This window comes from Carassius auratus, chromosome 11, assembly GCF_003368295.1.
Source record: "Carassius auratus strain Wakin chromosome 11, ASM336829v1, whole genome shotgun sequence".
NCBI classification, from domain to species: Eukaryota; Metazoa; Chordata; class Actinopteri; order Cypriniformes; family Cyprinidae; genus Carassius; species Carassius auratus.
The window spans coordinates 3,091,823-3,106,518 of record NC_039253.1 but is presented as its reverse complement, the minus strand read 5'-3'; the positions used below and the strand labels follow the sequence as shown (position 1 = coordinate 3,106,518).

Genomic DNA, 14,696 nt, shown 5'->3' with positions numbered 1-14,696 from the left:
AGTGTTATGTTTTTTTTTTTTTTTTTTTTTTTAAAGAAAACTTCGTAGATGGGCTTCTTGTCAGAAAAATAAAATGGTGCTACTCTGTAGATTTGTAAATTAACCAGTTTGAGACATGAAACATGCTACAAATGCTGTTAAATTTATGTTTGTCTAAACCATGAGTAGACCAAAGAGCTGTTAAACATACAACTTTTTAGACTAACAACATTAATGTGTATATCAGGACAGCTCGTCTCCTAACTTAGTTACTTAGTAATATTAGTCCAATGTTTTTTGACTGAAAATTTGTTAAATGAGACTTTCTAAACATTCCACCCAGGGTATGTTGGTGATGAAGGATTTACTGAAAATATAATCTACATAGCCATATGAACACAAATACACACAAAACAATACCAAATTAAATGGGGTGTTTTTGTTAATGTAAGGCCAAAAGGGAATGTGCACAGGAGAGCAGTCAGTCTTCAGACATGGTTTGTTAAGCTGAAGAGGGAGAAAGTTGGCATAGGTGGAGTCCTTTCTTAAATAACAGTCAGTGAATTGCCCTGATGACACTGGAGGGACATTCTGCATGAAGCTGAAAAGTGTGACCAGTGGTCCATTTTGTCACAACAAGTCTTTTAATCAGTTTAAAGCACAATGATACTGCCCTGGCAGTTCACAAGTCTGGAGGGAAGATGAAGGCCTCTGCAGCAGTTTCTGCATCACCATCATCTTCCTCTGGTATTGTCTCCTCCCAAGTGAAGACATCTAAATTATCATGCACTGTTATAGATTCTTGTCTGCCCCCTCCCATTTCCCAAGGGCACAGTGCATCCCGTCGAGCCAGAGGAGGGTTAACTCTCATCTCTTCTGCTGTCTGTATGCCTGTGTCTGAAGGGTGTATCTCACTAATATCTGGGGCAGTTTGACTTGTGCTGCTTTCTATTGCTGGTGGTGTTCCCATATCATTTTCCTTGAGACGGACAGATTCTTGAGCACTGTCTTGCCTTTTTGATGAGCTGGCATGAGTGCAGTCTTGTGGCAAAGATCGTTTGGGTGATTGTTTTGCCTCCCACGGACAGGCATCTGAGTAGACTCTTTCTTGTTTCTGGAGGGTCTTCACTGGCTCACCTGTCTCCCAAGGACAAACATCTGCATGGACACTTTCTTGTTTCTGGAGGGTCTTGACTGGCTCACTTGTCTCCCAAGGACAAACATCTGCATGGACACTTTCTTGCTTTTGCAGGGTCTTGACTGGCTCACTTGTCTCCCAAGGACAAACATCTGCACGGACACTTTCTTGCTTTTGCAGGGTCTTAACTGGCTCACTTGCCTCCCATGGACATACATCTGCATGGACACTTTCTTGTTTCTGCATTGTCTTTAATGTCTCTGCTGTCTCCCAAGGACAAACATTTGCATGGACACTTTCTTGTTTCTGCATTGTCTTTGATGGCTCTGCTGTCTCCCATGGACAGACATCTCCACAGACACTTTCTTGTTTCTGTGTGGTCTTCACAGAGTCACTTGCTTCCCATGGACACACATTTACATGAACTGGCCCCTTGTTTGTAGCACCCACATTCTCTTCCGACATCCCAGAATCCTCCGCTTCCCACGGGCAAACAGTTGCTTTCTTAGGCATGGTCTCTTTTAATGACTGTCTTGTAGTGTCTTTTGGTTCAGACTCCAAAGAACTTACATCAGTTACAGGAGGTGGTGGTTCAGGAAAATCACTCATTTCTTGTTTCAGTATACAACTTGGTTCCTCTGAACCTGTGTGTCTCTGCATCTCTTGGTCTTCTGGACTCTGTTTTGCATTAACATAAATGACCCTTTCACCATGTTTTATTGAGTCACTAGAGGTTTTGATGGATCCCTGTCTAACCTGAGAGATATTTGTGTCTAGTACACAAGAAGAGCATGCTTCAGGCTTCACATTTACCTGCTTCTGGGTGTCTTCAGACATAGGAACTTCAACACTGGTATTATGTATATTGTCTTCAGTGACTCTTGATGGCTCACCATCTGTTTCCCAAGGACAGACATCGGTATGTACGTTTTGGGTTTGCAATTGCTCTACTTCCACAACCTCCCAAGGACAGACTTCAGAAATGCTGGTTTGCTGAAAAGGTTTTGGGACATCCCATGGACATACTTCTGTATTAGGAACACCCAATAATGATTTCACTTGGAACTCAGGGGGTTTGAAGACATCATTACTTAGTGTCACAGATATTACTTGCTTGTCACTATACTGTCTTTGTAATACGTTGTCATTCAAATTCTGCTTCCTGATCTCTAAGACCACCTCCTCTGACTCCCATGGACAGATGTGAACTGGAGCAGAATGTTTGGGACTCCTTTCAGGAGAATCAGTAGATGGCAGCCGTACTGCTGTTTGTTTGACAAGGCAAGGCTTTGTGCCTACAGTAGTCATAGCCCGTCTGTGTGTCTGAGGGGTACGCTTGTCTGAAGCTGCACTGCCTGGGCACAGTCTCATGGAAGTAGACAAAGATTTCTGTAGTGTTCCTTCCCTAACATTACTCTCTTGTAGGCTTTTCTCTCTGCTCATACTTCTTCCAACTTCCCCAATGCCTTTCGCTGCAAGTAGACTTTTGGTAGTGGAGTGGAAAGACAAAACCTGAAAGCCCTTGTTCTTGCCGGAGATTGTGTGTGGTGACCCTGGAGCGCTAGAGGAGATCAGAGGCTTGGGTTTTGTGGAATCACCATCAGACTGAATACCATTCCCAGTTTCTGTTGCAGGAGGTGGCAAGAATTCCCATGGACAAACATATAACATCGTTGGTGACATGGTAGCACCAGGTGATTTGGGCTCTTCTTGTTTCGAAATGGAATATGTGACATGTTTTTGGTTCTTGTTTGCAGGGAGCTCCTCTGGAACCTCCCACGGGCAGACCTCCGCCTTGTCAAATGACTCTGAGAGCAAGGCACTTGAAGTCTGCCTCTTTATATCAACATCCACAGTTAGCTGGCGCTTAACTTCTGGAGCAGCTTTGCCAACAAGCGACAAATGTTCAGTGCTTCTACAAGAAGTCACAGAGCGATGGTCATTGCGTTCTATGACACTAAGTGACTTTTGAAACCTGCTGGGCTCTGGAAGTAGAAGGTTAGTGTCTACCGATAGATTGTGGGCACTGGCAGACTTGCAGACCAGCAATGTTGCATTGATGGATCCTGAATCAGAATGCAGTGAAACCCTTTTCTCTGTGCCCCTTATGGAGGAGTTTAATAGGGAGACCTCCCTTTCTGGGGTACAATCATAGGCACTATGGGACTTCCCGCAGCTTTGGAGAGGGCTGCATTAAAGTTTCATTCATCTTGTTAATGCTTGTGGTCTGATGACTTTTGTAATAAGATCCTGATCTGGTTATACTTCCTATTGCAGCATTGACATCCTTATCTTCACGACTGCATTGTCTGCTTAAACTTTCTGGGATCTCACTGATCCGTCTTATAAGGGACCGTCCAATGCTGAGGCGAGAACTGCGCTTCTTCGGAAGGTGGGGATTGCTGTTTGCCATCCTCTTGGTCTTATGGACTTCCAGCTGAGAATACAGTTTCTTCAGCTCATCCTGGTGCAGAGGAGAAAAAGGGTTTCAGTTGAGGAAAGCTGGAGGGATCAGTACAGTAGGATGGTTTTTGTGATGGTATGTCCACAACAGGACCAACAGGTCAACAAGCACCAAGTGACAGGGTAGTATTTCAGAAGAGGGCAAGTAAAGGTACAGGAGGAGGAGAAAACCAACATCGGTAATAATTCTGTAATTTTTTGAAGGTGATATTTAATAATAAAATTGCTCGGGACATGTTGGCTCATGGGGACAAAGGTTTGAGTCCAACCTGGGTCATGTCTCAATACCATTCCCCTCTCCCTCACCCCTTGCAGCAATCTTTCCCATAAAATAAATGCAAAACGCTAAACTAGCCTCTTTAATCTTGTTTTAATTAATTATTATGTTTATGAAATGTTTATGAAAAGTTAGTATCAAATTATGGACTTGGTTTATATGAGTTAATTTACTTTAAAAGAAAAGGTCAAATTTATGCCATAATACAATGCCATAAAGTGTTAGTGTGTTTGATTTTCTTAATATGCAAGTGTGTGCATTTGTGAGTTAGTAGGGCTGCTGCAGGGCAAGGTGTTTTACCCGAATGTCATCAGGGTCCAGGCTGTGGTCACTCCAGCAGTTAGAGTTGAAACTACTGTTGAGGTAAGAACATGAGCGTCGCAAGTCCACCTCATCCTCATATACTTCTGCAGCTATTTCCTCTCGGCCGGTCCGAGACATGTGGAGAAACTGCAACAAACACCAATGCTGATTTTTGCTTGGGACAGGCTACTTAACATTAATATGAGAAATGTGTGATATGTGCGCAGGTTTATCAGAAAGTACTTAATAAATAGATAGAGGCTGCATCTATTTTGAATACTTATGCTATTTACTAAAAGCAAAGCATGCTGATATTCTCGACAGTACCTTGGGTACAAAAAGCAGGCCGAGCGTTACAGTAATTGTGACATGCGTGTGAGTGAAGAACAGCAAGAGCATCCAGTCAGGATGAACTGATGGTCTTGCAAATCTGAAATATACAAAGACAAAGAAGTCAACAGAACAACCTCTTATGATTAAGTGTTAAATCAAACTTTATTCCACCACCTGAAAAGATGAAACACAGAGGAGAGCAGTAGCTCATTGTGGATTGCGATGCTCATGTAACGCGGTTCATGAAATGCTGAGGGTACCGTCTTCACTGCACTGCACAGGAAACTGCCCCAGCACAGAAATAACAGCTCCGCTGAGAGGAATAAAAAAAGAAATTTTGTTAACTTTGAAGCTTTTATCTGTCACATTCACAAATATGCACAACAACAAGACACTAAAATATCCTGTCTTTGTCCTTTCTATGAAGGGAAAAAAGGTATAAGGATAATTTGACTTTTTTAAATATTTATATTATCAAGTTTAATATCACATTTTCTAAGGTTTACTCCATTTGGTCCAAACGAAATTTGCTTTTCCAAGATCGAAATATAATTTTTAAAATAATTGCATGGTAATGAGGGTTTATAGATGTCATCTCTGTGATATAATTTCCTGTTTTATGGTTTGCTTGTCAAATTAAATAGTTTGACTTCATGCCGACTAAACGTATTCTTTATTCAAAAACATTACTCTTTACATGAGACTTAATAAATAAATAAAGAAATGTGATCTACAGACAGTTGCATCAGTTCTAACTCTGGGCCCAGTGTTGCTTTTTAATGTAAAAACATCTTATATTAAAAATCTCACATTAGTACATTCTGAGGATTCATATAGGTCCTCTCTGTGCATTTTCTTTGACTTGTTACATGCCATCAAACAAAAGTATTTTTCCCCAAAAATATTACTCTTTAAATGTGACTGAGTTATACTAAAATATGAAAATAATTATATCGTATAATAATTATGTATTTATATGATATATATAAAAAAACAAGTATCACATCATTTACCACTGACAAAATGAAAGACAAAAATCTATTTCTGTACAACATAAGACTTACACATCAAGACAAGAATGATTATCAATTTAATAAAGTAATAAGCCTCAAGAAACTGTGGTTTACGTCAGCTTCTTGAGGCTTATTGCTTTTATAAAATGGTTATTCCATAAACATAGTAAGGTTTAAAGAATAAAATAGTGAATAAAATACAGAATAAAATAGTGCAAATAATGTGTAATGATATAAATAAAAACAGTATTCATCCACCAAACAATTCAGTTCCTCAGAAACGGTTGTGGTTCCAATAAAGTGGTTATCGAGCAACAGAAGTAAACAAAGGTGTGTGTTTGTAGTGTAATTTACAACGGCTTCAAACACAGCTCAACCAATCAGAATCAAGGACCGGAAGTATTCGTTTTATAATAGAAAATATACAGTGATAAGTATTACAGGTTATGGTGTCACATCATAAATAATCCAAAGTTTGTTGTGGAAGGTGTCTTTGAATGTCCAAAGGCATTCTGAGTGTGCCAGAATTATTGTATAAATCTATTTTATCTCGTGGTGTCATTTCAGGTCAGTCCCTCATTTACTTAGTCAAATGTTTGACATTATAGCAGTAACATTATTATTATTATTATTTGTTGTGTTATGTTATTAGTATGGTAGGTAGTGGTTAATGCTGAATCATATCCAATGACAGCGGTTAACAGTGTTCAAATCATCAGCTAAATGCTTCAAAGAACATTAAATTATCCAGGACCATTCATCCTTTCATTTGTCTGATCTATTAATGTGCCCCAGTTTCAGTTAATCCCTCTGTCAGACACTCAAGAAAACCGATGGACTGCTGCCATCAGTCAAAAAAGACATCACTTACCCACAGCCATCATGTAGTCCCACCGGTCCAGGTCACACACGTTGAAGCCTTGTCCTCCTGAGGTGGTGGAAATGATCAGCAGTGGAACATTCCTGTCTCGATTCTGAAGGACGCCCACGGTCCACGCACACAGGAACCAGCTGACAGTAAGCACTATAACTCCCAGCATCCTCAGCACACCTGTAGTAGTGATGTATGGTACTCTCTGGGCTGTACGCGACAGAAACACCTTCAGCACCCTGGAAACATGTGACCACGTTGGCTGCTTTATCAGGTTTTTTTTTTTTGCCTTAACAGCATTTTTCACCTAAAAGTGATCAGGCAGACCAAACTGTAAGTCACAGAGACTTGAAACTTGGAGGGATGGTAGTACTCACACCATCTACAATGTCACCAAGGCTATCCCCAGTCGGCCTGACGGTGGCGCTATAAATGGCTATAACTAGTCCGATCAACTTAAAAAACTGGTATGTTGTGTCTTTGTCCAAAGTGTCACAAGTGAGGAAATATCCGTATTTAAAAAAACATGGCCGTCACCGACCAATGAAATTTGAGCACCTATTGGATGAGGATAACGGAAGCTGATTGGAACAAAACTCAGTGGGTCTGTTTGTCTCTTGCCACTAAAGGCCTGTGACAATTTTGAAAGAAATTGTAAAACGGGTGGTGTTAACGAGTTTTATACCTCTGTAATTATGCAGCATTTCACATACAGACGCAATATACCATACGCTAGACCTCTTCACTGTGAACAACTTTGTCCCAAGAACAACTGCTGTCAATCAAATCTTTTGTTAACTATTTGAGATTGTGAAAAACATACCTTTGCGAACTAGTCCTAGGTTTTTTGCTCTAAAAAACGCTGCTTCTCTGTCTCTCAAGGTCAATAGTTATAAAAAATATGTTTTTATATTTTTGGGATCTTTACAGTTTGGTTAGCTATAAAGGGATTGTTTAAAAAAAACAAAATGGGCATGACCAACTTTTTGTACTGACATACTGACATCCTAAACTGATCAACTGATTTTATACACTTTTTATGTTTATCTTTATATCCTGTGATGCATAGCTGAATTTTCAGAAGCCATTATGTCACATGATCTTGAAATCATTCTAATATGCTGATTTGCTTCTTATCAATTTTGAAAACCGTTATGCCTATTTTTTTTTGTTGTTGTTATTTAGCATGGAGCGGCTCAACTCATCCTGGTAGGCAGCCTGTTATTTCTAGAATGGCAGCAGGACTTCAAAAACACAAATGAAATTGCCAAGTGATTTTTTAAATGCTTGAGAATAGCATCTTATTTTGCAACATTTCATCTGATGGATGTGCAGGTGAGATGGAGATGGAAGGATCTGACTTTGATAAATCTCATATGACAGGACTGAAGTGCTACAGACCGGTACAGCTTGAGCATCACAGTCCCATAGACAATGGCGAAGCCAAGCAGACGGACCCAGCGGAGCAGAATACACCGGAAAGTGCTGGGCTTGAAGTATAAAATGAAGACCTGAAAACAGTTTTTAACATTCAGTATATTTAATGTATCTTTTTGCTAAATAAAAGTGTTAATTACTTTAAAAAAAATCTAACTTACCCAAAATTTTTAATGGTGGCGTACTAGTCAGCAAATGTTAAAGAAGGCACTATTGTCTTAAATGTGATTTTGTTTGCATAATAACCACACTTATATCCCAATTCATAGTTTTGTAGCATAATTACTAATATAATTATTTTTTTAGATGTTCATTTGTTATTGCATTTGGTTAATCTAGTAGCAACCATAAATAGTTTAATTTTGATCATTTTCTGCCTTCTCAGTGCAACCCAGCCATCATGATTTCAACTGCAGTCCAGTAATCTGAAAAGAAGATTTGAATCACACACTCACTGGGAAGTAAAGCAACAGAGAGCCACACAGGATCAGCTCCAGCAGCAAAAGCCCTGACGATCGGATCCGCTGAGAGATAGAAAGATGGAGAGAAGAACAGGGTGAGAAGTGAAGAGGTGAAGCTGAAGGGAAATTACTAAAGCTGTCAAGCATGCATGAAGTTTGTGCACGTGTCTGAAATGATGCATCGAAACACATAGTATCATAGCATGTAATATATATATATATATATATATATATATATATATATATAAAATGTACCTTGGTTCTCCTGGACTGGTATGCCAGCAACATGCTGACCACCACAAGGATCATGAAAAGGCCCTGCACAGCCAGGACACCCGTCCTCAGAAGCCAGTCTTCCTGCACCCAACACGGGGTTCCATCCTCGCACTCATCACAGCCGGGCCAACAGGGCAGACACACAGGGACTTCTGGGTAACAAGCTCGAGTACTATTCACGCGGTTGCCCCCTATAACACCATATACCATCATTTCTTATTCTTTCAATGAACCAATTTTAATTGAACTAAAAAAAAACCTATTAAATAATAATAATATATATTAAATTAAGAAAATATATTTTTTAATGAAAATTAAATTAAATTAATTTAAAAAGCAAATTAAATAATAATACATATTATTATTTATTATATATATATATATATATATATATATATATATATATATATATATATATATATATATATATATATATATATGTACACACACACACACACACACACACACACACATCATTATATGAATAATAGATAGATAAAAGCAGTTCATCCTGACAGTCAATCCCATGCAGTTTTTTATTTTAATTTTTAACAATTAATTTTAAATTAATACTTTAACCTAGAAAAATCATACAGCTTCATTATAAAATAACACACATATATTTTTAAGCATTAATGATTTACTTTGACCCTTGTCCAATCATTAATAAATAAATAAATGAATAAAACCTAAACTGCAGCTTAACTTGACAATCAATTATTTCTGAGCAGTTGTTGATTACAATTTTTAGCATCTAATTATAAATACTTTCAGCTATAATAATCATACAGTTTAATATATTTTAATTTAATTTATTCATGCTTAGTATAGTTCAAATCTGTGACCATGTTAGCTTATATATTATCCAATAAAATAAGACTGAAGGCACTGTAGACTCACTGTAGACTCTGATTTTTGATTGTTTCAAGAATCTTACTTTTGTTTTCTGTGTCTGGATTTGGACTGTAGTAGCCCTTTTTACATCGGCAGCAGTACTGACCCATCCGGAAGCCCTGCTGCGGGATGGATTCACACTGAGGGGAAGACAAAGAAAGAGATATGAAGTCTGCTCATGTCAAATCAACACTGATGTTCCTGCCAGTGACTGAGTATGACTGTGCTCTCTCTGCTTCCTGCCATTAGTTGCATGTGCAGTCCGTCCCCCATCAGCGGTTTATCTGTGAGTGTTGGTTGACCCACACGTCAGACTCACTCTGAGTTAATCTAAGCTAAATCCTAAATGGAGGGGTAATACCTCCAGTGACAGAGCTTTATCGTTTTATTCAGGGAAATCCAGCACTGTTCACATACATTTATGCTATTTTCTATTTTACCTTTATTTAATCAGGCAACTGACTTAAGAACATGATTGTTATTTATAAGAGGATGTCATCCTTGTGGAGAGGAGCAATTAGGAATAAATAAAGTATTTTCTTAATCTCTTTTCAGTTTCTATTTATTACTAAAATCAGTTGATTCTTGGAAAGGGGTTATATATTATATCTGTATATTTTACAGTGATCGACTATCTGTGAATTTATTGAAACCGGTCAGTCTTTTATCTAAACTTAATTTTGTTAAAGGGACAGTAAAATAAAAAGGAAAATACTGATTTCTGAATCTCTATTTTCCATGTAAAAGTCTGTGAAACGATAAAATATGTATTAAGTAAAACCAGAACTGATTCTGGTCTATGTCATTTTATCCATTTAAATAAAAAAAATTAAATAAAAATTACATATGATGTTGGACACAAATTTAAAGAGTTTGTGTCCAACATCATATGTAACCTTATTCATGGGACTATATCGTGCATCATGTCATACTAATGTTTCATGTTATGAATGCATCATCATCACACTGTTCTATTAATATGCTGCTCCTTTCATTTATAGGCGGATCAACTCAATTCTCATTAAATTCATTCATTGTGCCAAATCCTGCCGTTGCTCAACCTGCCAACACCTGTGAGCTTGTGCTCTGGTTGGATGAGACGATGGGGGGGTCTGGGTCTTGTGAAAGGGGGGTGTATGAGCTTGTGTCCTCTGGGAGGGGGTCGGAGTTGGGTGGATGGGGGGTTGTGTGTGTGAGCATCACAGGATTATCAACCTAATCCTTCAGATCATCCTGCACCATGCTCACATCTTTAAATAGAAGGTCTGGATGAAAGTGGGAGGATGATGATGGAAAACAGGAAATGTTAAACGTATATAACAATCCAGCAAAATAACGAGCAAAGCAGGTGATGTACTAATGGATTTCAAACGTAATATCTAGATAATATACATAGAGAGATGCCAGATCTGATGGCAACAGGCTTAATGAAACTGTGGGTTTTAAAGTTAAAAGCAAAATTCATGCAGAAATGAATTCCAAACCTGTATGAGTTTCTTCAGTGGAGCACAAAAGAAGATATTTTGAAGAATGTTGGTAACAAAACAGTTTTGGTTATCATTGACTTCCACTGTATGAATAAAAAAACACATTTCTTAATTTTTCGTCTTTTATGTTGAAAGTCATACAGGTTTGGAACAACGTAAGGGGGAGTAAATTAAAGAAGGATTATTTTTGGCCAAGGTATATAATATTATAAATTTTTAAAGAGCATCAATCAATCAATCAATAAAAAAAAACAGATCTTGTTATGTAATTTACAGGAAGAATATTAGAGGAAAGCATAGCTGGTTTCCAAAATTCAGTTGCTAACATTATAGAATGCAGTGGAGAATGAAACATGCTCAGAGAGACACATAGAAAAATGAATGACTTCACCACGTTTTGAGTGGCTCTTATGCTCTGTTTGTTTCTGCTTAGTAAGATCCACCCATGCTATTATATTGTATATTGCTGCATTCATTGTGGGTTAAAGTGTTTTCTTTTTGACAATGAAAACATGATGAACTAAGCATCTTACAGCATTGTATTAATCTAAATATACTTATATATATTTTAATACTAAACACTGAAACATTCTACAAAATATATATTTTTTACGTTTCCACGACAAAGGAAAGTCTTAAAAGTTCGGATCGACGTGAGGGAAATAACTGAGTTTTCATTTGTGGTTGAGCTATCCCTTTAAATAATGTTAATAAGTTGAACCTTATTGTTAAGTGTTGATTAAACCTGCAGGAAGTCCTAAATGAGATGACTGAATTTGTGTTCAGTGTACAGTACACTCACCTCCATGCTGGTCTGATTACATTGGTGTGTGTTTGCAAACCAGAAGTCTCCACTGGCACACTGATCCACATTGAATCCCTGGATGTTGACATCGACACGGATAACACCCCTACACCACCAAAGCAAAGACACACCAATGATGGAAGACTTGAAATTAAATTAATCGGATTGTTCACTCAAAAATGGACATTCTGCTGCGTCGTTCCAAATCTGATGAATTACTTTCTTCAATAAAATAAAAAAGAAGAACATTTTTGTCTATAAATTATTGAATTGTTCCTTTATGGACAAAAAACAACTGAAACATTTGTCAAAATATCTTCTTTTGTATTTCACAGGTGAATAATGAATGTCCATTTTTAAATGAATTATCCCTTCAAGTGAATTGAGACTAAGAAATATTTTAAAAGACATTATGAGTACACAAACTTAAACTCAGAAAGAAAGTGCACTCACCTGAACTCTGGGTTGAGGTCTGGCTTCAACCCATAAAATGGCATTGAGAGACTGAATAACCACCCTGGCAAAAAACGGCCATCAATGCACTCAAGGAAAGGGGCTTCACCCCACCGAACCCCACTGCTATTGATCACATAACTATCCCCACGTGCCCACTTGGGAGTGTCTAGGGTGCTTAGGTCATTTAGAAGAACCCGTTTCGACAAGGCATGGAGGGGTGGAGAGCTAGACTTAAACATATCAAACCAGCGTTGGTCAGGTGCAGGAGGACGGAAGCTGCTCCAGGCAGACGTCAGGTCCTGCAGAAGAATGTCTTGGGTTGTGCCTTTGGAGGCACGGAGCACCAGTTGGGGCTGTTTGATTGTGGGGTCGGCATCGAATGTTAAAAAAGCTCGTCTGACCAAGCCTGGCCTGTCCCCTTCAAGCATGGCCCGCACCAGTGCATGGTACCACTCGATATCCTCTTGTACACTCGTTTCTCTCAGCTCACTAGCTTGGAATATCAGGTTGAGAAAGTTGGCAGCATTGGTCAGAGATGCTATGGGTTGGTGCAAGAGAGGGAGAAGGTCTCTAGGCAGAGATCCCAGTCGAACAGGCAGCTGGAAACTCTGTGTGCAGGAAGAGGCAGACAAAGAAGATGAATTTCCGGTGTAGAGGTAGCTCTCCGCGGCAGACTGCTCCTTCTCCGTGCTCGCTTTTACTGGAGCCGGACTGGTGGGTCGAGCACTGGAAGTCGAGCTTTTCCCTGCTACAGTATTTGGGTCGGTAAGAAGAGGAGTTGGGCTGAACTCCAAGCTGGATGTGTCCTCAAGTTCAGACACAGTGGTGAGCTGAGCAGAGAGCAGGATGGGAAGTAGCAGCAGTAGAGGTAGCAGACCGACACACGGGCCCATCCTTAAAAAAACTGCTCCTCCAATGCTTTTTGTGAAGGTAAAGATGAGCTTTGTGCTTACTCACATCCTGAAAGATGCTTGGACTTCTTTTCTTCTCTATTCCTGGTTTTGTATCTTCTCATGCACTCTTACTTTTCAAAGGTGAAGGAGAAGCTCAAAGAGGAGGCAATGCTTTAACTCCATGCATCCTGCAGTCAGCTGGTCGAGTCCACCCTGGATGCGACGATGCTGGGACCAGCACAGCGTGGAGTTAATTGGCCTGCAAGAAACTGGAGTGAGAAACAAAGATCAACAAGAAACCGTCAACATACCCCCATTTCTCTGTTCACTCACTCTGCAGCCCTCCTGTAAATCTCTCCCTCTCTCCATCTCTCCCAGTCTCCCGGTAGTAGTGAGAGCTGAGAGTGGCACATCTGTTAATGTTGGATTGTTATGATGAGTGTATGTGCATGAGGATGGGCTGATGGAGGAGAGGATGGGAGGGTAATCCTCTCTGTTGGGGTATGCATCAGAATCTCACCGCTTTGTGGATTAACCCAACACTCCCCGGCTGGGTCAGTCATGAGTGGTCTTTTAAGGACTGTGTATGTGCGTGCGACTTTGTGCATCTGTGAATATGTAGATGCAGTGGTTTACAAGTCTGCATCTGCCTGGCAGATAAAGTGCACTGAAATGTTAATCTCGGATAGACCAACTGCGTTCTGAACTGCCAAACGTCTGGTGCAACAATCAGGAAAATTGTAAAAAATCAAAGAAGAAGAAAACATGTTCCACATGTGTTCTACATGAATGAACGTCTGTCAGATCTGTGTGTGTGTGTGTGTGTGTGTGAGAGAGAGAGAAATGATTCAGATAAATCCAGTCATACTGGGTAATGCAGGCGAATCCTTGTTTTGGTGCCATGGCAACAGGGTTCTGAGATTCAGCACTCATTCCTGTGGGCCCCCCCCCCCCCCCCCTCAGGACTGCAGAGGCTGTGTGCATCTATATACATGAACACAATCATCAAAAAAAATTAATTGTGTAAATGTGTTTTTTTTTTTCCTTTATGGATGCATATGTGTGTTCAGCTTTGTGTGCAGTTGTATGCATTTAATTGGAAAAGATGTAGACAATGCAGGTAATATTTCTCTGACAACGTCCTGTTGAAACACATTCTCTTCTGGATATTTGTGTTTATCCATAACTGTAATAAAATCCACTCTTCGTGTTATGAGATGGCGGGATTTAAAGGGCTCTTGTGGGCATGTGTAAATGTTTGTGTACAGCGACACCATTCGGTCCATCAATGAAATCGCATTTCACAAATACAGCGCAAATGAAAAGTCTTGACCACAGAACAATGGGGTGAATGTAAACAATAACTGTATTGTACCTTTATATGCAATTTAATAGCCATATACATACGTGCAATGATCTATAAGCGTATATAAGATTAAATACTTTTGGAAAGTTGAAGTGTCCTGCAGTTTAATATGCTTTGTATTTAAAACTAAAATTAATTTAGCTAAATTGTTGGGGTATAGCATTAATTGAAAGGCATTCAATTAAAATTTGGCATTTAAATATATATTAATCTTGTTGGTTAAATACCCCATATTATGCGTTAG

General features: G+C 39.1%; 1 protein-coding gene across 1 annotated transcript; it reads right to left on the bottom strand.

The window, feature by feature from the left end:
* Positions 1 to 265: 265 nt before the first annotated feature.
* On the bottom strand, positions 266 to 13,990 carry LOC113110774 (probable G-protein coupled receptor 158). The gene is given in 13 exon segments (XM_026274953.1): positions 266 to 3,286; positions 3,288 to 3,581; positions 4,158 to 4,307; positions 4,488 to 4,590; positions 4,668 to 4,806; positions 6,378 to 6,616; positions 7,779 to 7,888; positions 8,270 to 8,338; positions 8,531 to 8,742; positions 9,489 to 9,585; positions 11,735 to 11,843; positions 12,191 to 13,345; positions 13,420 to 13,990. Coding segments are annotated over 12 exon segments (5,043 nt in total). The 5' UTR covers positions 13,087 to 13,345; positions 13,420 to 13,990; the 3' UTR covers positions 266 to 661.
* Between the last annotated feature and the right edge of the window lie 706 nt (positions 13,991 to 14,696).